Source organism: Bos taurus, chromosome 13, assembly GCF_002263795.3.
Source record: "Bos taurus isolate L1 Dominette 01449 registration number 42190680 breed Hereford chromosome 13, ARS-UCD2.0, whole genome shotgun sequence".
Taxonomy (NCBI): Eukaryota; Metazoa; Chordata; class Mammalia; order Artiodactyla; family Bovidae; genus Bos; species Bos taurus.
The window spans coordinates 81,489,256-81,515,597 of NC_037340.1; the positions used below are offsets into that span (position 1 = coordinate 81,489,256).

Below are 26,342 nucleotides of genomic sequence, written 5' to 3' on the forward strand. Positions count from 1 at the left end.
CGAAAGAAAATTGAAAAAGCAGTTCTTGGAATAAAAATTTACAGAAAGGACAAGAACGCTGATAGCATGAGCCTTAACATACGAACCTTATGATCTTTTCCCCAGCTCTGTCTAGAATTTTCAGCTATTGTCTAGTATTTACAATATCATTCCTGACACCACCTGTTGGTGTCAGATTAATGCGATACTTATTTTCCTGAATAAAAATAACATCCGGACAGTGCCTGGCACATTGTAAATGCTAAATAAACGACAGTCAGAGTTACTATTAGCAACTTGGCAGGGAAGCTAGCTGTCATTAAGACAATTATATTGACAACCATGTAATAATAATCAGCCCACCTAATTTTTTCCTGGCTCTAATCTCAACTAGAGATTCTTGACTCCCAAATTTTGAAAAATACTGTTGCTTAAAAATCTATTAACTACAGGAATGAGTGCCTTAAAATACAATGTATCTACTTTTATTTCCTTCTTCACTCAAAGAGTTCTTTTCTGGGTCCCCAATACAAACAAACTCTCAAAGTTAAAAGTAAATGCTCTTTTTTAAGATCAAAAGAACTTGCCTTTTTCTGCACAGGAAAGAAAGCAACTGATTTGGATGCCTCTTAAAAGAAAAAAAAAATCTTGTTTTTACAAAGGGATTACCCCAGCTTGTTGGAAAATAATTTGTACACAAAAGGGTTGGCCCGGAGCTGTAAAAGCCCTTTACACACACTTTAGTGCAAAAGATAGTTAAAGATTAGCCCAGGCTATTAAAAGTACGAAATGCAATGCATTTCAAAAAAAAGCCCATAGACACACTGCATACGAAGCCAGCTACTCAGACAGGCAGACATTTCAGTCTTTTGGAAACCGTCTTTATTCTGCTCATGCCTTTCCTCCAGACTCCACTGATCATAAATGCAACCTGTCCAGCTCTGCCTTTGATAAATGGAAGGATGGATTCATCCGTATGTTAGTCACCTCCTCTTTTCTGTTACATAAAACAGATGCCACAGCTGTTATTGTTCTGGCAACAGATGTTTCTGCCACAGAAACACGGGCAGGCACTGGGCTCCAATGTGCTGGTTGTTCTAGAGGGACCTACGGCTCGTCACCTCGTCAGGACCCCTCAGTGATGGCAGAGCAAGACCCGCGCGATCGTCCTGCCCCACAAGCGCCCCTGGCACCCCACCCCGAGCCTGCAGCAAGAGCAAAACAGATCGTCTCACCCTCTCTGCAGGGCCATCCTCGGACTGCTTGGATAACCCAGGAGCTTCGGCGGCCGGGTGAGGATGCTCTGTGCTCTCAGCCTCCAGCGGGAGGTCCACGGGGGCTTTGTCCCGTCCCTTGTCCAGCTTGAAGAGTTTGTCAAAGAAGCTGGAGTCCTTGGGCTTGGCGGCGGCTGCTGCCCCGGACTCAGACGGAGGGTGCTCCGGCCCAGGGGTGGCGGGGAGGCCCTCCGCCTGGGCCGGGGTCTGCCCGGGGGTTTTATCCGGGCCATGCCCGGGTGCAGCTGCCACCGGAAGGGCCATGGGCTCACTCGGGTCTTTGTTTCCTGGAGCTTTATCGGAGCTGACATCAAGCCTCACGGATCCACTGGATGAATCCGTGGCTTGGTCTCCGGTACGCCCTGGTACAGGCCGAGAGAGTGTCAAGAAAAAACGAGATTTAGCAGCTGGTGCCTGGGGTTTGGCGTCCTTCCCAAGACTCTCGCCGTTGGCCTCCGCAGCCGCGCTGGTCTCCATTGTCTTGGGGGAAGAAGCGGCCACATTATCCTCCTGCATGCTGATTCCCAGATCGACTGTAAAGGCAAACATGAGCAGCGGTCATTCACCCCAGAGAGGACATCCGAGGGTCGCGGACGGACTCCCCGCATTTCACACGCAGAGGCGGGGGAGATGGGCTGGGGACCCTACTGGGCCCTGACCCCTCTGCGGGGCAGAGGTCAGCTGTCCAGGCGTCTTCCGACCGAGGCGAGGGGGAGGAAGCCAAGCAGGAAAGCACCTGCCGGGGCCGTTTGAGGGACACACCGACTCTCAGCTTTATCCCCAGGGATCCTGCAAGAAGCAGGGCATCGCAATTTCACCTGGGAGGCAGGCCAGCTGCCACAGGCTTAGGGGAACAATCTCCCGACCTCGGCCCCCTGTCTTGGTCGGGAGAATTCTTTGTCGGGTCCACCTTGTGCCCCACAGGGTGTTGGGTAGCACCCCACGAGACACTGAGCACCCCAGAATGCCCCAACACCCCAGAGCACCCTGACTGGGGACCCCAGAAGTATCTCTGGGTGTTGCCAAAACATGCATTTGCGAAGCACAAAGCTGGACTGTCTATTTGACTCTGAGTTACTGAGCTTTTCTCTGCCTCAGTTTTCTGGTAAAGTGAGGAAAACAGTGGAACCTACCCCTGTAATTTTGTTACGGAGATTCCATGGGTTAATATTCTCAAAGCACATCAAGCGGTGCCTGGAATATAGCAAGTGCTCAATGAACAGCATAAACATAAGTCATCATCGTTGCTGCTGAGGGAGAAAAGTGACAGCCAGGGAAGCTGGGGCAGCCTCTCCCGGCCGCCCAGCGAGCACAGCTTATTCCAGAGGTCACTCGCTCTCCGTCTCTCCTGCACTAGCGTCAGCTGCCGAGAATACAGGCAGATTTTAAAAAGGACTACTCAGATGCTGCCATTCTGACATCTGGAAGGGCAGGCGTCTACACAAGCAGGTGGGTTAGACCCCCAGCCACAAGACTGCACATGGGTTCTGCCTCCTCCAGGGAGGGGCTCTGCTCCCAGAATCCACCCGTTTCTGCTTTGAACTCTGCACAGACCTCACTGAACCGCCTCACTTTCTGGGTCGCTGTTATAAAGCAGTGCGATATTCAGGAGAAAGATACACTGCAAAACTGGGTATCACAGGTGAAGACCAAGCTCCTCGGGCTGCCCTGGAGGTCCAGGGGTGGAGACCTGCCGGCGCGGGGGACGCAGGTTCGACCCCTGACCTGGGAAGATCCCACAGGCCACAAGGCAACCCTCAGGCTGCAACTACTGAAGCCCGTGCACCCTAGAGCCCGTGCTCAGCAACAAGAAAGGCCCTGGCAGCGAGGCTGAGCCCCTCACGGAGGCAGCAGCCCCTGCCCGCCACAACCAGGGGAGGCACGAGTGTGCATGCAAAGATGCAGGGCAGCCAAAATCAATCAAGCGTATTTTAAAAGATCAGGATTCTCTACCCACAAGCCGAGTGACCTTGGGCAAGTCACTGCAAATCTCTGAGTTTCTTTATATGTAAAATGGGAGAAACAGAAGCTCCCATGTAGAGCAGTTGTGATGTTTCAAGGACAAAATTCATACAAAGTATCAGGAACCCTGCCTTTTGATAGCAGCTGCTTAATAATTGACAGATAGCTGTGATTGTGTAGTTTGGAGTCAACTCGTCTTAATATCTGTAGGAAAAGAGAAAGAAGAGAAGCTACAGACTTCCCTGGTGGTCCAGTGGCTAAGACTGCATGTTCCCACGGCAGGGAGGCCGGGTTCGATCCCTGGTCAGGGAACCAGATGCCGCATGCCACAGTGAAAAGATTCTCACACATCGTAACTACATAGTGCCCCAACAAAGGTCAAAGACCCCACACATTGCAACTAAGACCTGGAGCAGCCAAATAAGTAAGTTATTTTTTAAAAAGAAGAGCACTGAGGTTTCTTTAGGTCATACATTGGTTATAACTAGTGAGAGATACATACATTTAGCAATTATTTTTGCCAAACTCTAGTATCTCCCAGCGTCTAAAGTCAGGAACAAACAGTAAAGGAGAGAGAGAGACAGAAACAGAGAGCGAGCGTGCACACCGGACTCCTAGGCAGATGGTGGCCTCCTCTTCAAGCTTTGAGAGCAGAGAAGAAACGGCCAGAGGACCAGTGCCAGGCACTAGCTGCTGCTGCTGCTTCTGCTGCTAAGTCGCTTCAGTCGTGTCTGACTCTGCGACCCCATAGACGGCAGCCCACCAGGCTTCCCGTCCCTGGGATTCTCCAGGCAAGAACACTGGAGTGGATTGCCATCTCTTTCTCCAATGCATGAAAGTAAAAAGTGAAAGTGAAGTCACTCAGTCGTGTCCGACTCCCAGCGACCCCATGGACTGCAGCTTACCAGGCCCCTCCGTCCATGGGATGCTCCAGGCAAGAGCACTGGAGTGGGGTGCCACTGCCTTCTCCGCCAAGCATAAGGGCCGCCATAAACTCGGGGTGCAGGGACACCACTCTGCGTGAACACTGGATGTGTCTTCCAGCTCATGTTTATCATTTTTCTGTGGTCCTGGACTTCATAACTGTGGTAAACATTATACTCAGAAGGGAAGAGGGAGGGAGGGAGAGGGAACGAGGAAGTGACGGAGGGACGTGTCAGGATGCCAAGTACGCATGTCAAGCAGCCCAAGTGTCAGAGTGAACGTGAATGACTTGTGGGGACGCCCCACGCCAGGAAAAGAGGACACAGCTGACGAGAAAGGGGAGCCGAAGAGTCGGAACAACGGAGGGCTTTTCAAACGCCGAGAACGTGGACGGACCTCTGAGTCTTTTGCCTGTCTTCCTTACTCTCTGGCCGGGAACCCAAGGAGCTAGTGCTAAGTAAGAGCATTTTGGTCGGAGAAAAAGTGTTTTGGAAAAAACCTTTGCCGGGACAGACTTTTAAAAAGTGCCAGTGCATTGCTTTGACAAAGGATCCATCCTTACACCAAGAACCTAGAGTGAACTTCAACGCACCGAGGGCTACAGCAGACGCCAGCCACAAGTGCTGGTATCAGAGGGTGGGCTGAGTGTTTCGGTGACTTGTGGGACCGAGGGCTTCTTAGACAGGGCAGCCCGTAACTACGAAGCTCCGCCCACCCCCCAAACTGGGGTGAGCACGTGTCCAGTCCCATCACTTGCAGCTTCTACTTCTCTTGCTAAGATGCTCACCTCTCAGGTGGCCACATGACCTAAGCTGGACTAACAAAAGTAAATCTTATGATTTTTGCTGAGCCTACCAGAACAGAGTTGTGATCTTTGTGCTGCAGTAGTCAAGCCAGTAAGGGGTACATCTGGAGTTGGTGGCCTCGGCTATCACATTCGAGAGCGCTTGCCTGAGAATCAACACAGGTAAAAGCCCTACGAGATCTGTGGTCGCATTTGGACACCTGGATCCAGCTGTCCCTGAAGCTGGTTTACCATTCCACAGCCAGTAGAGCTTCGTTTTTTTGTTTTGTTTTTCCACTTATGCCAGTTTTAAATTAAGTACATACTCTGTGACTTGGAGAGAATTTCAGCGACTTAGTCAGTTCCTATTTCACTTGTTAATTAATAGCAATCAACCTTCTCCTTGAGAAGTTGTCTCCAGGCTCTTCAAATATATCTAGGAGGCATTTAATACAGGATGAAGGAGAGGAAAGAAAATGAAATGCAAGAAAAAGTGAGTCATAAGGAGCTGGATAGATACAAACAGAAAAACAAAACAAACCCACCAACACTTTGCTTTCTCACTAAAAAGGAAGGAAAAAATTCACGTGGGGAAAAATACTACAGTCACTTGAGACCTTGGATAAGCATTAAAAAGCAAATAAATTATATTCTGAAACAGTAACTTACACATGCACAATCTTTGTGAACGACTAGGAAGAAAACCCACTTGAGTTCCAGGGTTTATAGTCTTGCAAACATGGGGATGACCTCCACGCCTTCCTCACATTATTATGGAAAGAATAAAAAGTTCCTTCTGGGTGACCGGAACGAAGCTTTTCATTCCTATGAAAACCTTGGGAAAAGTCCATCTGGAATCTGGTTTCAATAAAAAGTTTTCTCACAAAGCAGACAGATGACATAGCAAAGAGCTTTTACTTCCCCTGCAATAAATGCGTAAGAGTTTAAGGAAAACAAGAAGAAATCAAGTAAGACTGCAAATGGTGGCTCCCAACTATTTAGGAGAGCCGAAAATGTTGATCTCTTTAGTGCAGAAAAGACATTTTGTATTGTGTGTGTGTGTATGTGTGTGTGTCTTACTTAAGAAAGTCATTTTATCTAGACACGTGATGCAGAACTCACTTCTGGTGGCACCTTAGTGTCACTGAAAAGTACTTAGATTGTGGATCAGAGGAACCTGATTAACTCTAAAAATGAAATATGTGACCTGGATAAGTTCCTTTATATCATGTTTCCTCAATTTTCTTCAATTAAAAAAAAAATGGACAGGAAAATAATTGTCCTCTTCAAAAGGTAATTGTGAGGACTAAGCAAAATGCTTCCTACAAGGTACTTAACACAGGTGGGTACTGGATAAACATTAGTTGTTTTGTGACATTTATATGTTATTAATCTAATGACCGTGTCATTTCCTAAATAGAAGCCTAAGGAAAGGAATTATTCCAATGATTTAACCTATACACTTGGGGGGTCTGGAAAGACTTTAAAAGAGTAACGATATGGGCTTCCCTGGTGGCTCAATGGTGAAGAATCCGCCTACCAGTGGAGGAGACATGGGTTCGGTCCCCGATTCAGGAAGATCCCACATGCTGAGCGGCAACGAAGCCCGCCTGTCACAACTACTGAGCCTGTGCTCTGGAGCCCGGGAGCCACGGCCACTGAAGCCTGAGCGCCCTCCAGCCCAGGCTCCGCAACAAGAGGAGCCGCGGCACTGGGGGCCCACACACCCCAGCTGGACGGCAGCCCCGTGGGCGGCAGCCAGGGAAAAGCCTGAGCAGCAGTGAAGACCCCGCACAGCCCAAACCAATAAATGCACTTTAAAGGGCAATGATACGAATTCACTGATCTTCAGAAATCTGAGAACCTGGGCTGTGGAAGGTTCAAGGATGCTTTTTCCAAGCACCAAGTATTCTTAGTCAAGACAAGCTGCTTCGTCAGCAATCTGTTACCTATTTAACACACACACGTACAAGCTCATATGGCACTATTCAGAATCTCTGAGTAAGGGCTACCTTTTATTTGCCTTTTTCGTGAGCCAAGGCTACAATCTTCACTTGATACAGCTGTAAACACAATAGCTGATATTCACTGAATGCTTCCTGCATGTCAGGCGGTAAAGGAAATGCTGAATGTGACAAGAAATGTTTTGTTTCTGTATTACAGCAATCCATGCCAGGTACCACGGTCCCTCCCATTTTACAGGCGTAGAAACTGCAGCTCTGAGAATAAAGTCACTTTTTAAAAAACGTTTGGCTGCACCAGGTCTTGGTTGGAGCGTGTGGGTCTGGTTCCCCGAGCAGGGGTTGAACCCAGGGCCCTGCGTTGGGAGCCCGAGTTATTTGCCACTGGGCCACCAGGGCAGTCCCTAGAATTCTTTTCTCTTAAGAACTCAATATCCAAACATTTCTAGGGCTGAAGGTTAAAGAGGGAACTAGAAACTGTCGTCATAATTTTATTCATGAACGAAGCGTCCACTTACAACTCCCCACTCCTACACGGTCATATGCGTCACTACGGTGACCAGTCAGGACAAAAGCTAAGAGGAAATACAACGCACACGAATCGCAAAGGGAAATTGCAAATGATGGTGGAGTTCACAGAGCCGTGTAAAGATCACACACATGGTTATTGTTGGATGAGGACCCGAGGGAGTTGGAATAGCTCACCAAAGGAGAAGGAAAAGTAGATGATGGCACACTAAGTCTTCAAAGGCGAACTCTAGTCGAATATCAAAGGATTACCACGGACCCTGGGGCAGACGGATGAAGACCTCAGTTTTGCAAAAATGACCCCTCTGCGGTCAGGCTGCGGGAGTCAAATGACACTTCAAACAACCGAGGCTTTATGTGTTGTATAAATGCGTTTGTTGTTTTAAAGATCTTGAAATAAGGATTCACGGGTCAGCTGCTTGTGGCTTGAAGGAAGATGTTAGATTTGAAACCTTCACCGAATGATCAGATTTCATGCTTTCCATCTCCATATTAACAGGGCAGGATGTCCTCTCCAAGAGTGCAGCAAAAGTAAAAGAAAGGGATAGGTTTGGGGGGCAGGAGGGAAGAACTCTGAACTCTCAGCTGAATACGATGTGTCTGAACATTTGGTGACAAAAATGCTGGGTTCAGCGTTACGTGGGCAAAAGCTGACTTACCCCACACTCTCTCTCGAAAGCATCCTCTGAAGCCAGCCATCTCTGTTAGTCGCTGTAGGGGCCAGACTGCACCAGCGACTCTCAGAATTTTCCCTCCCCTCTATTCTTTTGTTTATTTTTGGCTGTTGGGTCTCCATTGCCGTGTGGGCTTTTCTGCAGTTGTGCTGAGCGGGGGCGACTCCCTACTTGCAGCACCCGAGCTTCTCTCATTGCGGAGCCTGCGCTCCAGAGCAATTGCGGGGCACGGGCTTAGTCGTCCCGAGGCATGTGGGATATTCCTGGATCGCAGATCAAACCCGTGTCTCCTGCACTGGCAGGCGGATTCTTCACCACTGTCCCACCAGGGGAGCCTCCCTCCCGCCTTTGCATGCATCTCCTGTCAGTCATACGCTTATAAAAGTCTGGAACATGCAAAGATTACCTATTGCAGAACCAGTCTTTGCTCCAACATGAGCAGATACTGTCACTCAAAGACAGATGTTTCATTGTCTCTCAATTTACTAGTAGCACGCGCGTAACACGTCTTACCTCCCGTATGGTCAGCCTCCCAGTGCTTCCCTTTCCCCGCCGCTGTCCCTCACCTTCACCGCAGTAGAACGAGTCTTTCAGCCTGGTGTACCTTATCAGACGTCGTTCATGCTCAGACAAATATATACAAGCATCCCAGATACAAGTTCTAGGAGGCTGTATTTGTCCTTGTTGGTTTTTACAAAAATAGACTGATATTAGATATCATTTTTAATTGCTTTTATGTATCATTGTTATGGATTGAATGTTTGTGTCCCCCACAGTTCATATGCTGAAATCCTAACTTCCACTGTGATGGTATTAGGAGGTGGAGCTTTTGGGAGGGGATTAGGTTTCAAATCCTGAAAGATGATGCTGTGAAAGTGCTGCACTCAATATGCCAGCAAAGTTGGAAAACTCAGCAGTGGCCACAGGACTGGAAAAGGTCAGTTTTCATTCCAATCCCAAAGAAAGGCAATGCCAAAGAATGCTCAAACTACCGCACAATTGCACTCATCTCACATGCTAGTAAAGTAAGGCTCAAAATTCTCCAAGCCAGACTTCAGCAATACGTGAACCGTGAACTTCCAGATGTTCAAGCTGGTTTTAGTAAAAGGCAGAGGAACCAGAGATCAAATTGCCAACATCCGCTGAATCATGGAAACAGCAAGAGAGTTCCAGAAAAACATCTATTTCTGCTTTATTGACTATGCCAAAGCCTTTGACTGTGTGGATCACAATAAACTGTGGACAATTCTGAAAGAGATGGGAATACCAGACCACCTGACCTGCCTCTTGAGAAATCTGTATGCAGGTCAGGAAGCAACAGTTAGAACTGGACATGGAACAACAGACTGGTTCCAAATAGGAAAAGGAGTACGTCAAGGCTGTATATTGTCACCCTGCTTATTTAACTTATATGTAGAGTACATCATGAGAAATGCTGGGCTGGAAGAACCACAAGCTGGAATCAAGACTGCCGGGAGAAATATCAATAACCTCAGATATGCAGATGACACCACCGTTATGGCAGAAAGTGAAGAGGAACTAAAAAGCCTCTTGATGAAAGTGAAAGTGGAGAGTGAAAAAGTTGGCTTAAAGCTCAACATTCAGAAAACTAAGATCATGGCATCTGGTCCCATCACTTCATGGGAAATAGATGGGGAAACAGTGGAAGCAGTGTCAGACTTTATTTTTTGGGGCTCCAAAATCACTGCAGATAGTGACTGCAGCCATGAAATTAAAAGACACTTACTCGTTGGAAGGAAAGTTATGACCAACCTAGATAACATATTCAAAAGCAGAGACATTACTTTGCCAACAAAGGTCTGTCTACTCAAGGCTATGGTTTTTCCTGTGGTCATGTATGGATGTGAGAATTGGACTGTGAAGAAGGCTGAGCGCTGAAGAATTGATGCTTTTAAACTGTGGTGTTGGAGAAGACTCTTGAGAGTCCCTTGGACTGCAAAGAGATCCAACCAGTCCATTCTGAAGGACATCAGCCCTGGGATTTCTTTGGAAGGAATGATGCTAAAGCTAAAACTCCAGTACTTTGGCCACCTCATGCGAAGAGTTGACTCATTGGAAAAGACTCTGATGCTGGGAGGGATTGTGGGCAGGAGGAGAAGGGGACAACAGAGGATGAGATGGCTGGATGGCATCACTGACTCGATGGACATGAGTCTGAGTAAACTCTGGGAGTTGGTGATGGACAGGGAGGCCTGGCGTGCTGTGATTCATGGCATTGCAAAGAGTCGGACATGACTGAGTGACTGAACTGAACTGAACTAGGTTATGAGGATGGAGCCCTCATCAATAGGATTAGTGTCCTTATAAAGGAGGTCCCGCCTCCACCATGTGAGGATACAGTGAAGAGATGACTGACTGTGAACCAGGACCTGGTCCCTCCCCAGGCAAGGAGTCCACTGGCACCTTGAGCTTGGACTTCTCAGCCTCTAGAATCATGAGAAATAAACGGGTATTGTTTAAGCCTCCAGGTCTCTGGTATTTTTGTTCAGTTCAGTTCAGTTCAGTCACTCAGTCATGTCCAACTCTTTGTGACCCCATGAATCACAGCACGCCAGGCCTCCCTGTCCATCACCAACTCCCGGAGTTCACTCAGACTCACGTCCATCGAGTCAGTGATGCCATCCAGCTATCTCATCCTCTGTTGTCCCCTTCTCCTCCTGCCCACAATCCCTCCCAGCATCAGAGTCTTTTCCAATGAGTCAACTCTTCGCATGAGGTGGCCAAAGTACTGGAGTGTCAGCTTTAGCATCATTCCTTCTAAAGAAATCCCAGGGATGATCTCCGTCAGAATGGACTGGTTGGATAGCTGCCCAAATGGACTGAGATAACCTCAGTTCTCCCCTTCCTCAATCAATACATCCCGAATCTATCTTATCTTTTAAAAATAGCTGTAAAACATTCCTTAATATGAATATACCAAAAGAGATTTATGTCACTGGCTGATCAATGAACATTATGATAGTTTCCAAATAATTTTTTTTCCACGTTCATTACAAACAGTGCTGGGGAAAACTTCTATGATCGAAGGTCCTAAGCTAGTGCTTTATTTCTATAGAATAGAGTTACAGATGTAGAATCGCTGCACCCAAATTAATGTGCATTTAATTTTTAAAAATAGACACTGCCAGATTAATTCCCGAAAAGAGGCTCCAGAGATTCACATTTCCGACAGCAATATGGTAAGTGTCTCTCACCCCCAAGGGTGGCAGGGAAGATACGTAGCAGGAACGCGGATCACGCACACAGTATTAAACACCTTTAAATGCGAAAAGAAAGAGACTTACCAGCGAAAATCACACAGCGTTCCCTTGATGCTCTCAGCTGTCAGGACAGGAAGGCTAAACTCTGGAGATGGCAGGTGGGAGCAGGTTGAATTCAGCCCACGCTGAACACTGCTGAACAGCGGCAAGTACTCGTGTGGACACTGAGAACAGCCAGCCAGAAAGCAATAGGAGACAAGGGGCTCAGAGGAAAAGGGCGGGGAAAAGAGCCAGGTCGGGAAGACGCTACAGGGGCTTCTCCGGTGGCCCAGCGGTAAAGAATCCACCTTGCAATGCAGAGGCCATGGGTTCGATCCCTGGTTGGGGAGCTAAGATCCCACACACGTGGAGCCACTGAGCCCACGTGCCACAACCACTGAGCCCATCTGCTGCAACCACTGAGCCCGAGCGCCCCAACTAGAGGGTCCGGAGGCTGCACGGAAGGATCCCACATGATGCAACCCAGATCCCTCGTGGCACAGGTAAGATCCAGCACAGCCAAGTACATGAGTAAATTCTTTAAAAAAGACGACGTATTCTCCAGAGTGGGAGATGCAAATGATCAATGAGCACGATAGAAGATGTTCATTATGCTCAGTCATCAGGGAAAGGCAATCAAAACCACACTGTGTGACCACCTCACACCCACCAAGATAACCATAATCAAAGACACTCCAACCCAGGTGAACCTTGAAAACGTTACGCTCGGTGAAAGGATCCAAATACAAAATGCCACCTATGGTATGACTCTCTGTGTATAAACTGTCCAGGGCAGGCGAATCCGAAGGCAGGAAGCACGTTCACGGTGGCCTGGGTGGGGGAGGGGAGTAGAGATTAACTGCTCAAGGGATTTGTTTGATGAGATTTCTTTGATGAAATGTGGAATCAGACAGAGGAGACGGCTGTAGTACCTTGTGAATATAGTAAAGAGGACTACATCGCATAATACACTTGAAAAGGGCGAATTATACGGTATGTGAGTTATAGCTCAGTTTTCAAAATGAAGACCCTGTGCTAACAAACCAGCGCAGCTCTGGGGCGGCGCGTGAACGCTGAGGATGAACAGAGGATTCACAGTCAAGGCAGGTGGCTTTCAAGCCAACGAGAAGAAATGGAGGGGCTACGTCTATCAAACGGAAATTCTCCAGGAGAATTTCTAACGAGAAAAAGCGCTAAGAGGTGGAGAAGTATGAGATTTCACAGAGGACGTGCCTGCCGCAAGGAGGGGCACGGAGCTGGGCCCCCTGGCGGCCCGTTTTCAGAACCGTCTGTAACAGCCTGAAGCAGCGGGCTGGAGCCGCAGGGTCTGTGTGGGTGGCGTGTCCAGCGGGGCCGCGGGCGCAGAGCTGAGGGTCAGGAGACTGTCTACTGAGGGAGGTGTATCCAGGGAGCGCGGAAGGGCAGAGAGGGCGGCGCCCAGGAGAGGCGCCAGCGCCCGGGGAAACGCGCGCTGCTCTCTGCGGTCCAGCTGCGTCCTTGGGAGCCCGCGCTGGCGGACACCAGGCCAGTCCAGGGCCCGGCCCGCGCCTCCTCTTCGCCCAGAGCGGCCCCCGACCTCCCAGAAGCCCCGCAACTAGCGTGGGCTCGTGCCCTCCTGCTGGCCCGTGAGGTTTAAGCGGACGCCTGCTTGGGGCATGGGCTTCCGGCGAGGACCCTCCTTTCGTTCCCAATAAAGGGAGAAAAAACAGCGGCGCACAGTGGCCTTTCCTGCTCTTGGGTCCATCGCCCGAGGACGGGACGCGTGGGTAGGGCCAGCTTGGAGCCGCGGTGCGTATTTACAACACGCACCTGGTATCTGACAATGCTGGCGAGCCGCCGCACCGCACTTGGAAGGGCTGACCCCCACACTCCTTTTCATAACTAAAAGTGCCTTCACTTAGGGCTGCATTACTTGCAGAGGATCCATCAGGATCTAGGACTTGCTCTTCAGCTGCTTCTCTTGCCCCTCTACTGCCGCTGGTCTGATGTGTCCCGGCTCATTAATCTATCCGTCCTCAGCAAGCTTTCTGTGCATCTCGGAGCCTGTGCTAAACTCTGGGGTTACTGCAACAACAAACGAAATGTTTTGTTCTCAGGAACTTTTATCCAAGTAGGGGAAACATTTTAAAAGCCAGCCAACTGGGGGAAGACCGTGAGTGCCAAGCGCACAGACCTATTTGCCCCTTCCCAGCCAGCGATGCTGGTCCCAGGTTGTCCCTCTATCAGGCGGCTGAGTTTCGGGTTGAGTCTCCCAGCACACTTTGCCCAGGCATCCTGACTGGCTTCTCTTCTCACTCGTTATGGCACAGCACTGGCAGGCGGATCGTTTATGCAAGTCAGGATTTTCAGTCCAAAAATTATTCCACTTACTTCTTTTAAAAAAAAATTAAAATTAGGCAGTTTTTCTTTTTAGGAAAAAATTGACTACAAACAAAAATGAAAGACAAATTTTTTTAGAAACTTCTTATCCAGGTGAAACAGAAACAGGTCTTCTGTTTCTGAAAAATGATGTTTTCTGACAGATAAATCATGCTTTAGTCTCTGCCATTCATTAGCAGTGAGAACAGCTTTCTTAAAAGGGTGAACAATTGTGATAAATTTGATAGAAATCAAAAGGAGGAAAACGAGGTACTTTACATTTCCCTAAAAACTGGTGAGGTTTTAGGTGTATACACAGGTGGAAAGCTTGGTCAGGCCATGCAGCAGGGGAGAGGCCATTGGTAAAGGACACTCCTCACTGTAGACCCTGGTGTGGTTTTCCCCTGTCGTGTTTATTTCTTCACTTATCCTGTGCCAGTCGCTCTATACAGCTCGTGTTATTATTATTTCCACTTTCCAGGAGAGTCTCTGAGAGGACACATTTCTAGCCAAGGTTACATAGCTACTGAGTGACAGAGCCGGGATTCCCAGGAGGCACAAGCGATAAAGGATGTGCCTGTAAATGCAGGGGACGTAAGAGACGTAGGTTCCATCCCTGGGTTGGGAAGATCCCTCGGAGGAGGGCACAGCAACCCACTCCAGTATCCTTGCCTGGAGAGTCCCATGCACAGAGGAGCCTGGCAGGCTATGGTCCACGGGGTCACACAGAGTCAGACAGGACGGAAGCGGCTTAGCGCGCACGCGTGACAGAGCCAGCACGCGGTCTGCGAGCCTCCGGGTCTTCAGGGCACTCGTATTAGTTTCTTGTTGCCATTCTAACAAACTACCCCCACTTTTGTGCCTTAAAACAACACAAGTATCTTATATCACAACCACCAGCGCTGTGACCGTTGACAACTGCCATGGCAACAGCTGAAAGACTGTCTACAAGGACTGAAAAGGGGTGCTCGCCCAGCCCCGGGCGTAGCATAGCCCTGTGCTCAGGTGAGTCATGAATACCCCTCCCTCTCTTCACTCAGCGCCCCCCCTTTTGCCTTGACCTTCCGTATATACATTGTGTCCCAGGCCAAGTCAGGGTGAGAAGTTGATTTTCGAACTAAGTCCCCGCTTTTCCATTCTCTGGCCGTTGAGTAAAGCTTGTGCTGTTTCAGGCTCAGCATCAGTTTCTTTTCTGATTGTGTGAATCTGAATGAAAAAAGAACCTTCCCCACCGAGGAAGAGGGCTTCAGTCTGGCTAGGACCTAAGTGGAGATGCTGCTGCTCAGTTGCTAAGTCGTGTCTGACTTTTTGTAACCCCAAGAACCGCAGGCTCCTCTGTCCTTCACTGTCTTCCAGAGTTTGCTCTAATTCATGTCCATTGAGTCGGTGATGACATCCAACCATTTCATCCTCTGTCGTCCCCTTCTCCTCCCGCCTTCAATCTTTCCCAGCATCGGGGTCTTTTCTTTGCATCAGGTGGCCAAAGTATTGGAGTTTCAGCTTCAGCATCAGTCCTTCCAATGAATATTCAGGACTGATTTCCTTTAGGATGGACGGGTTGGATCTCCTTGCTGTCCAAGGGACTCTCAAGAGTCTTCTCCAACACCACAGTTCAAAAGCAGCAATTTTTCAGCACTCAGCCTTCTTTATGGTTCAACTCTCACATCCATATGTGACTACTGGAAAAACCATAGCCTTGACTAGATGGACCTTTGTCCACAAAATGATGACTATACATCTCTTTGCCTACAACCAATTTGGTAATACCCCTCTTAAAAGGACCCTATGGTCCTTTTATTGGGTCTACCTGAATAATCCAGGCTCAGCTCCCCACCTCAAGATCCTTAATTTAATCCCATCACAAAACCTGCTTTTGACATGTGAAGTGACATTCCCAGGCCCTGGAGATTCGGACGTGGACATCTGGCCTCCTGTTCTGGCATGATAGTTTTGTAGTTGGGGGTGGTTCATTCCTATCTCTGCACAGGGGTATAGCATCGTGTGAATCTGCTCTAACTGATGCAGCCACCCTCCTGATGGACATGTAGCTCTTTGGGAAGTACTTCCCCAGCTACTCTGGAATTCAAATCAACATGTATTGGAAAAAGAAAGGGAAGAACTGAAGAAACGAATTTAAACAACCACCTTTTGACAGAGCAAACACATTAGCCTCTGACCCAAAGGTGCAAGAAACGGGGTTGTGCACAGCAGTAAGTCACACTGCCCGTGGCGTTGGCACCATTACCAGCTTCCCTGAAACAAGACTTTCAAACGGCATCTGAAATTGGAAACTGAAGCTAGAAATATAATATGGAAATAAACATCAGACATTTTGATTTTCTGAGATATTGTTTTTGAAGATGAAGTATAATGCTAAGCTTTGGCGAGAAAGCCCTCATCTACATGAGTTGTACTACTAGATGTTGGTTTGATATCAAGATCCCTGGTCTCTTACCCTCACCAAGAAAAAATACTATGAAAGATAAATTTATTTCTACAAGGAAATAGAATGTAATTTCATGGATCGATTGTAAAGAAGGGTTGTGCCTGATTGATCTCTCCCACAGTGTGTCCGGAAGACAAAAAATAAAACACTGAAAAAGTATAAGGGATGCAGGGGGGAAAAACTTTCAAGGTTATATTTTAAATTTGCAAGAGCTATCTAGATGAGCTAATCAGTTAACTTCATACCCGAATGATGGCCTTTATTAACATTAAATCCAAAACAGAAAAATAAACTTTCCTCACATGTTGACCACATGTTAGATACTCTTCCAAGTACTGCAGGTGTATCAACTCACTTAAGCTTCCCAACAATCTTCAAAGCTTTGTCCTACTGTTACTACGATTCCCATTTTACAGATGTGAGACCAGAGAGGCTCAGCAACTGGCCTAAGGTCACACAGCGAAGCCACGACGTGAGTTTAGGACCCTGCTCCCTAGGCTGTGTGCTCAGGCGCTGCTTCTCAGTAGGTCTTCATGGGAGATGTTCCCGCCTGGCAGTGAACGTCTTCAATAGTAGAAAAAAGGAGAGGAAAAGTATAGATAAAAAGAAGGAAAACAGTCACCCAAGGGCCCATATATCTATTTTTCTAGTCACTTTTCTCTGTTTTTGTTCAGTCACTCAGTCATGCCCAGCTCTTTGTGACCCTGTGGACTGTAGCCCACCAGGCTCTCTGTCCACGGGATTTTTCAGGGAAGAGCACTGGGCGGGATGCCATGCCCTCCTCCAGGGGATCTTCCCGACCCAGGGATCGAAGCTGTGTCTCTTGCATTGGCAAGCGGATTCTTTACCACTGAGCCAGCAGGGAAGCCTGACTTTCTCTCTGTGCATACACACACGCATACACCAAATGAACCAAACATGCACCAAAAGACATGGCCAAAGAATTCTGTCCAAAGGATTAAAAAAAAAAATCACCCAGGATCCCACTTGTGTAGCCCTCTAAAAACTGTACTGAAAGTGATAAATAACCTGGAGAAAACAGCTCAAGGATGATAAGCTGCTTTCCCCATTCAAAGGGATCATTAGTCCAAAGAGAGTTGCAGAGGGCACAGTGTCAGTGGACGCAGGCGGAGGTTTTGGCCTCAGAGGATTAACTTAAACTTGCTACAGATCCTTCAGCGGTGCTGACGCAAGGCTGCGTCGCACATAAGCTGGTACAACCAAGCACGGGTCACTCAAACGAGATTTTTTTTCCCCTCGGTATGTAGGTACCCACAGCAACAAACTGTCCCAGATTGTCACCCTGTATTTCGTTACCTGTTTTCCTCTTTACAGGAAGACCTGCCAATTACATATATACACACACACATTCCATGTAATATATACACACATTACGTATGTATATACTATATATATAATTGCTGGGAGCAGAGAGGAAAGTACGGAAAGGGGGAGAAACAAGGAGAGGGAGAAGACGAGGGGCCGTCTCGATTTCCACCGTTCTGCTCCCATGTTCTGCTTCCGACGCTCTCCTCACCCTGTGCCCCGTATTAAAAATAGGGGCATAACCTCAGCAACAACAGTGATGGAAAGACGACAAAGAACCACTTCTGAAGGACACATTAGGTTGTCAGGGCCTCTAGATCAGTCGAGAATGTCGACAGTTTGCAAATGATAAAAACGACACGAGCTCCTGTCCAAGTGGGTGCGTCTCAGCCGCCAGCTTTACGCCGCTCTCACCAAAGCTGCTGCCGCCAGTTCAGTCCATTCCACGCACATCAGAGCAGAAATCTGACTCACAGGTTGAAAGGCAGGAAGAGACTTGCGACTTTAATCTCATCCTGTGGTTGCCAATCCTGCCTGTGCCTCTGAACCCTCTAGAAAACGTTCAGCAGTTCAGACCCCCAGGGCTCAACTGGAGGGTATTCTGGAAAGATGGGACCTGGGCATCTACGCTTTTAATAAGCAACCAAGGTAAGATCCTGGGACATCATATAATAAGAAATATATGCTTGGTCTTCATCCCTGTTCCTGGCACAGAGCTCCTAAAACTTACCTTTAAGAGTCAAGAAGATGACCTTTGTTATTGATAACAAGCCAGCCCCTTTTAACCACATTTGAGTTTATGTTAATGAGGTGATTTTGGAAAAGCCCCTCTAAGGATGGGGTTCCCGGTTGCCAGAGAAACAAGACATGTGATCAGAGGGCTAGGATTTCAGCTTCACCACCCCGGCCAATCTTCCAGGAGGGGAGAGCAGCTGAAAATTGAGGTCTACCATCAATAGCCAGCGATCTAATCAATCATGCCTACGTAGTGAAACCTTTACAAACGTCTGTGAAGACAGGGTTCAGATTGCTTCTGGGTTGATAAGCACGTGGAGGTTCTGGACGGGTGGCTTGTCCAGAGAAAGCATGGACGCTCCCCACCCCAGGGTCCCTCCCATCACCTCTCCCATCACCTCCTCCATCGGCCGTCATCGCCGAGTTGTATCTGCTTAGAATGAACTGGTGACCTGCTAAGGGGCTTCCCTGGTACCTGAGCATAAAGAATCTGCCTGCCAATGCAGAAGACATGGGTGCAATCCCTGGGTCAGGAAGATCCCCTGGAGAAGAGACTGGCAACCCAGTCCAGTATTTTTGCCTGGGAAATGCCATGGACAGAGGAGCCTGGGGGCTACAGTCCAGGGGGTCGCAGAAGGATTGGACATGACTGAGTGACTGAACAGCAACTATCTAGCAAGCATACAGCTCTCCTATGCTCTGTGAGCTGTTCTGGCAAATGACTGAACCTGAGGGGGAAGTCGTGGGAACCTCTGCTCTGTAGCCGAGCAGGAGAGAAGTTGTGGGTAAGCCGGGGACTCCCCACTTGCCACTGGCAACTTTAGTGGGAGGTAGTCTTATGATACCGAGCCCATAAGCAGTGCGAGCCGATGCTAACTCTTGGTAAACGGTGTCAGAACTGAACTGAACTGTGGGACACCCAGCTGGTGTCACAGATCCCCTTGGTATGGAAAACCCACATAACTGCTGTCAGATGTGCTGTGAGCAGCAGAGCGTAGACGGGGGAAACAGAGAGCAGCGTCTTCTCTTACACTGGGAAATTCTAGAGCTTCTGGACCAGTGCTGTGATTCATCTCCTCACTGTGCAGGGAAGGGCACTGAAGCCCAGAAACTCTCGTGCAAGTGACAGGGACCGTAACCATCATACAGTCACACAGCCAACACGCACAGGGCACTTACTACGTGCCCTGAAACGTGTGCTTTTATTACATCTGATACTTATGCTTAGGTACTGTTATTATCCCACTTCATTGACAAGGAGGCTGAGGTTCAGAGAGGTTAAGTAACTGGCTCAAGGTCACACAGCTGGCAGGTGGCAAAACCAGCAGTCTGATTCCAGAGTTCTTACCCTCAACCACTGGGACACCCTGCTCTCATATGATTTACTGATAATTTTCACATAGTAGAACTCAGTCAATTTTGATGCTTGGAATTTATAGCCTTGCTGTTGTTTAGGTGCTAAGTTGTGTCCAAGTCTTTGTGACCCTATGGACTGTAGCCTACCAGCCTCCTGTCTATAGAATTTCCCAGGCAAGAATATTGGAGTGGATTGCCATTTCCTTCTCCAGGGATCTTCCTGACCCAGGGATCAAACCTGCATCTCCTGCCTCTCCTGCATTGGCAGATTCTTTACCACTGAGTCACCAGGGAAGCCCTTATAGCCTTATGCTGCTGCTGCTGCTAAGTCACTTCAGTCGTGTCCGACTCTGTGTGACCCCATAGACGGCAGCCCACCAGGCTCCCCCGTTATAGCCTTATACTCCAGAATAAAATCAAATAGATAAGCACATTGTCCAGTTTCAACACCGCCCTCCGCTGTCTTCTGTATTTCACTTGTCTGTTTGGAATTCCTAAGTGCTGGGTAATAAGTAAGACGCTTGATCTCCTCGAGTTCTCTCATCAATTCTACGAGATAGGTATCATTATCCCCACTTTACAGATGAGAAAACTGAGGCTTAGAAAGCCACGTGGCTCACTCCAGGTCCCACAGCCAGTAAGTTCCAGGGCAGGGGTTTTAACTTTGGTCTGTTGGACTCCAAAGAACCCAACCTCCCAGTGTTTCTATTCTGTTGGTTTTCACTTATTGCTGTAAATCCTCAGACTCTTGCAGACATCATACACACCCCAGAGACTGCTGTTAAGAGTTGAATTGCTGAGATGACGGAGTCCTAACCCCAGTTCCTACGGCCCCATTTGGAAGTAGGGTCTCTGCTGAGGATCAAGTCAAGAAGAGGCCGGGGCTGTGCACAGCCCCACGTGCCTGTGTCTGTACAGAAGAGAGAGGCTTGGACCCAGAGACAGATGCTCATAGAAGGAAGATGCTGGGAAAACCAAAGAGGGGGACTGTGTCGAAGCCAAAGAGTCTGAGGCCCCTGGGAGTCAAAGCAGAGGCAGGGGACAGTCCTTTTTTTCAAGACTATTTCTTGTTTGTTTGATGTGGACCAATTTTTTAAGTCTTTATTGAATTTGTTACAGTATTGCTTCTGTTTTTTGTTTTGGTTTTTTGGTCATGAGGCATGGGGGAGTCTTAGCTCCCTGACCAGGGATTGAACCTGCCACGCCTGCGTTGGAAGGCGAAGTCTTAACTGCTGGACCACCAGGGAAGTCCCCAGGGAACAGATTTTTTCACACACAGGTCTCTCAGAAGATCCTGACCTTGCCCACGCCCTGAATTCCCTTCCAGCCCCAGCAGAGACAATACACTGCTGTTGCTTGAGCCGTCCACTGTGTGGCGCTGTGTTTGCAGCCCCAGGAGCGACACGCGTGCCTTCCGCGCGGCTTCAGCCCCGGCATCTGCCTCACCGTGAGCAGGGCCAGCAGCCCTTCCCCATCCTCATCCCCACCCTCAGGACGAGCAGCCCGCCGGGACACTCACCTTCATCGTAGAGTTGAACAGTGCGGGCGGACGTGATGACCGGCAGGCCGTTTTGACCACACGCGTCCCCAGACGTGACCTGGAACAGAATGTGTGGCAGTATTAGCCAAGTCTTGGATGAGAAAAATCAGAAAAACTCAGGAAAGAAACTCAAGGCTACAAGGGCGCCTCACAAATTAAAGTCTCCACTTCTAGAAACCACCCTGATTTCTGTGACGCCTCAGAGAAACCAATACCCCGATCTAAAGGACAGGATGCCCGGGTTGACAAGAGCTTTGCACAGTCTATGCCTGTTCTCAGCAAGCCCCGTGAGCCCAGGCAGGACAGACCCCTCCGTACAGATGGGACTCCCGGGCAAAGGGGGGCGCTGGTGCGCCTGGTGAGGGGACAAGAGCAGGACGGGCCGGGAGGTTAACCACACCCCAGGGTCCCGCACACAAGCACAGCCTCCAGGCCACACTCTCCTCAGATTCAGGAAGTCGCCCGTTGCTACTTTTCTGCTCCATGCCCACTCCCTTCATCGAGCTGTTGCAACCCCTTTCCAATTTTAGGTCACTGCTGAATTATTTTTTTCTCTTCTGTTATTTATTGCTGACATTTAAAAAGGTTACACATATATACACATATATACTCACATGGAAAGAAAAAAAGATTGCAAAAAAAATATTTGTTACCCGATGTCATTTTCGTAATAAATGATCTCACTCATAGTTGGCATTAACTGAATATTGATTATATGCTAAGTACTTTGCATATATTGTCTTATTTTGCTAACACTATTAATAGTGTAATATATGTTAATAAGTGTAGAGAGGGAAAAAAAGCTAAAAGACGAAATATGCATCTTTTGGAAGACTTTATATTTTTGTAGCAGTTTTGTTTAAAAGAAGCTTGTGTTTGGAAGTTTCCTGGATACTAGAGTTGTGACAACCAAGAAACGTCTCCAGACACTGCCAGTGGCGAGGCAGAACCACCCACAGTTGAGAACCACTGGTCCAGACCCACTTGCACCTGTGCACCGATGGATGGGAATCAGTCACCACGGAGACTCAGGTTCCATGGGCCCCTTCCCTGCGATTTCTGGATCCCTGGGCCTTGAGTGGGGCCCTAAGAGCCTGCACTTTTAACAGCTCCTCGATGGGTTCTCGAGGTTTGCGTCCCACTGAGCAACCCCCGAGAGCAGCAACCGCCGCACCGCTCGCCCCGAGAGCCTTGGGCAGGCTCCTCCTTCTGCCGTCACCCCGACCCTCCCGACCAATAGCTAACGATGCAGAGAGCGTAACAACACCACCTTGTGAGTGTCTGCTTCCGGGTCATTCTCTTGGTCTTCCACTCTTTGGGGAACACTCATTTGGTTACCCATTGTTCCTGCAACAGAGAAAAAGAGAGACTCAGAAAATTAAAACCCAAGAGAAACGGGAGCCTCACTTCTGCATACAAAACTAAGATGCAGAGACCTGCCCAGTCACTGTGGGCGTATTATCACAAGTGCAGGGAGACCAATTGCTCATGTCTGTTTTGAGGAATGAGGGAAGATTTGGGGCTCGTGAATTCAACAGAATTAAAGTCAAATGCAGGAGCTTCACTGTTGGTGCAGCAGTTAGAACTCCACACTTGAGCTGCAGGGAGCACAGGTTCTGTCCCTGGTCGGGGAACTAAGATCCCACAAGCTGTGTGGCGTGGCTAAAAAAAAAAAAGTGTAATAAAGAGTTTGGTGGTTTAGTCGCTAAGTCGTGTCTGACTCTTGTGACCTTATGGACTGTAGCCCGCCAGGCTCCTCTGTCCATGGGATTCTCCAGGCAAGAATATTGGAGTGGGTTGCCATTTCCTTCTCCAGAATAGAGTTTGGGAACCTAATAAAGAGTGGATACATGTGTATGTATAACTGATTCACTTGGCTGTACAGCAGGAGGTAACGCAACATTGTAAACCCACTATACGCCCATAAATTTTCTCAAAATCGATTTGTTTTTGGCTGTGCTGGGTCTCTGTTGCTGCACAGGCTTTCCTCTAGTTGTGGCTTCTCCCTGCAGTGACTTCTCTGGGGCAAAGCGTGGGCTCTGGGGCATGCAGGCTTCGGCAGCTGTGGCTCATGGGCTCGGCACTTTCAGCTCCCTGTCTCTGGGGCCCGGGCTCAGTAGTTGGGGCACACGGGCTCGGCACTTTCAGCTCCCTGTCTCTGGGGCCCGGGCTCAGTAGTTGGGGCACACGGGCTCGGCACTTTCAGCTCCCTGTCTCTGGGGCCCGGGCTCAGTAGTTGGGGCACACGGGCTCGGCACTTTCAGCTCCCTGTCTCTGGGGCCCGGGCTCAGTAGTTGGGGCACACGGGCTCGGCACTTTCAGCTCCCTGTCTCTGGGGCCCGGGCTCAGTAGTTGGGGCACACGGGCTCGGCACTTTCAGCTCCCTGTCTCTGGGGCCCGGGCTCAGTAGTTGGGGCACACGGGCTCGGCACTTTCAGCTCCCTGTCTCTGGGGCCCGGGCTCAGTAGTTGGGGCACACGGGCTCGGCACTTTCAGCTCCCTGTCTCTGGGGCCCGGGCTCAGTAGTTGGGGCACACGGGCTCGGCACTTTCAGCTCCCTGTCTCTGGGGCCCGGGCTCAGTAGTTGGGGCTCACGGGCTCGGCACTTTCAGCTCCCTGTCTCTGGGGCCCGGGCTCAGTAGTTGGGGCTCACGGGCTCGGCACTTTCAGCTCCCTGTCTCTGGGGCCCGGGCTCAGTAGTTGGGGCTCACGGGCTCGGCACTTTCAGCTCCCTGTCTCTGGGGCCCGGGCTCAGTAGTTGGGGCTCACGGGCTCGGCTGCTCTGGAGCGTGTGGGACCTTCCTGGACCAGGGATGGAACTTATGTTTCCTGCATTGGCAGGCGGGTTCTTTACCACTGAGCCACTAGGGAAGATCCCTAAGATTTCTTTAAAATGCAGTCCCAATTTTCAACTGTGTTTCATTTCTGGGGGATTATTATCATCATGAAAAACATATTCCACATAGGTATCATTTTCGTCCTCCTTAGCCAGTCACAGCTATTAGATCAAGGAGATTTTAGAATGCAGACAGTTAAAATGATACTTCTAATTTTTAATATTCTCTGATCCTCAAACTAAATTAAGTCCTCTGTTAAAACCTCTTGAGCACAGGCATTTTTTCATGGCACTTAGCACTACGTGTTACATATGTATCTATCATATATGATAGATATCTATATTTATATATATCTATTTGGCTATATTTTCATTCATTTACTGATTCACCAAATGTACGCTGAGCACCAGCTTTGCACCATATGCTGAAGCAGACACCAGGGTTGCAGCTGTGAATTAAACAGATGAGCCCCTTTGACTTCATGGAGTTGAAATCTGTTGGGTGGACAGTCAGTAACAGACAGTAAATCCACACATCAGGCCACATCTGATAGCTCAAGGCAGGACGTGCAGTGGTGGTGAGCACAGACCAGGAACAGGACAACCTGGGCTTGAACGCTCTCCCTGCCCCTTGCTGCTGCATGTCCTTGGATGAGTTAATTAGCCTCTCTGTGCCTCACAGGGCTGCTACAAGTACACAATGAGTTAATGCTTGTAAGGTGGTTAGAACAATGCATGGTTCTTTGTAAGCAATATAGAAGTGTTTGCTAATCCAAACACCTATGGTTCAATGCTATGAACAAGAAGGTAATAGGTAACATATCTATTATTATATATGAACATTAACGGGGGCACAGAAGAGGGCAGGAAGCGGCAACACTGGGTAGGATGGTTCTGAATGAAGTACAACTGATCCAGACTTAACTCTGAGGGCAATACAGAACACTTGACTTCCATCCCCCGTCCCCAGTAGCTGTAAGCACCGAGAGGGCAGGGACTGTCTCTCGTTACCCACCATTATAGCTCAGCAGTGCGTCTGCACTGATCAGGTGTCAAATTATAACTTATTAGTTGAGTGGAGGGAATAATTATTAGTAACAATCTCTCACCCCGAAGCACTGAACTAGGCCCTAACCCACGTTATCCCTAAGCCCTTCAAGAGCCTCACGACAACACTAACGACGAGAGTTCACAACTGCTCACACGTCCTCAGCTCCAAGTGCTGCTTTCCCAGAGCGCATCCCGCGGCGTCTCGCGTGGCCCTGCATGCCCGCGTGAACAGGTGTCACCGTCAGGTCACTCTAGCCGAGAGGAAGCTGAGTCACGAGGAGGTGAAATCGCCTTCCAAAGATCAGCTGGTTAAAGACGGCAGAGGGAGATTCCTGCACAGGCTGCCTCTGCTCCAGCCTCTGGGATGTTCCCTGCAGAATTCCCTTCCCCTGGAAAGGAGGGCACTGAGGCTCCCGAACGCGCCCAGGACGCACATCCAGAGAAGGGCCGCGTGAGGTCTTGACCCGGAGGACGTCTCTTCCGGAGGCGGGGCTCTTCCAGTCCCTCTGCTGCCTGACTAGTGAAAGCCGCTTTTTCACGCCCACAGTGATTCCAACGTAGCCCTTCTCCAAAGACCTGGCTGCCGACTCATCAGCCTGCTGGCTTTTGGAATAACAGCCAGGGATTTTAATTCCTGGCCAAACGCAGCCAATGCATCTCCAAGGATTTCCATGGGAGGAGACTTGAGTAATCAGAAATTTGGGGGGCCATAAAAGGGCTTTCTTGGGGGAACCTGGTAGATATCAGAATCGGGATTTTATGTATTAACCACAGATCATTACAACAGGTAATAAAGCTGGACAGTGCTAAAACGTACAGGACCCCAGTTATGTTGCAATATTTTCTGTTTATAAAATCCAAGATATCCATACTCCCAATAGGCCATCGCTTCATCTATAAATGGGATACTACGAAAATAATATTGAATATTCAAGGCCAGGGTCAGCAAATGACAGCTGGGGAACAAATCCAGTTCACCGCCTGTTTTAGGCTGGCCTGTGTGCTGAGAATGGGTTTTACACTTATAAAGGGTTGGGGGAAAAAATCAGAAGAATCATAGATTGTGACACATGAGAATTATATGAAATTCAAATTGTGGTATCCATAAATAAAATTCTATTGGAAGACAGCCATGTCATTTATCTATAGTCTACCTACAGCTGCTTCATGTACTGAGGCAGAGTTGAGGCATTTCAACAGAGACCATATGGCTGCAAAGCCTAAGATATTTACTGCCTGGCCTTTTCTAGAAACTTTATAGGTTTTGCTCAACATCAGCCTCGGTAACATATACTCATTTTGCAAATAATGAGATTGAAGCAGCTGAGAGATTAAGTGTTGCCCAAATT

The 26,342-nt window shown here is 48.7% G+C and overlaps 1 protein-coding gene across 16 annotated transcripts in view; it reads right to left on the reverse strand.

Annotated features, from left to right (window-relative positions):
* BCAS1 (brain enriched myelin associated protein 1) overlaps positions 1 to 26,342 on the reverse strand; it is a 99,692-nt gene that overhangs the window by 64,346 nt on the left and 9,004 nt on the right. For 11 of the 16 annotated variants that reach the window (XM_059892442.1, XM_059892444.1, XM_059892445.1 and 8 more), the window contains exons 2-4: positions 22,378 to 22,454; positions 21,087 to 21,165; positions 1,215 to 1,786 (exon numbers count right to left, since the gene is read on the reverse strand). In XM_059892442.1, the coding sequence (XP_059748425.1) occupies positions 1,215 to 1,786; positions 21,087 to 21,165; positions 22,378 to 22,449 (723 nt within the window). In that variant the 5' untranslated portion in view covers positions 22,450 to 22,454. Of the gene's footprint in view, positions 1 to 1,214; positions 1,787 to 7,589; positions 7,715 to 21,086; positions 21,166 to 22,377; positions 22,455 to 25,146; positions 25,438 to 26,342 lie in introns of those variants that run through there. The other 5 variants (NM_001434857.1, NM_001434855.1, NM_001434856.1 and 2 more) reach the window with 3 other exon arrangements.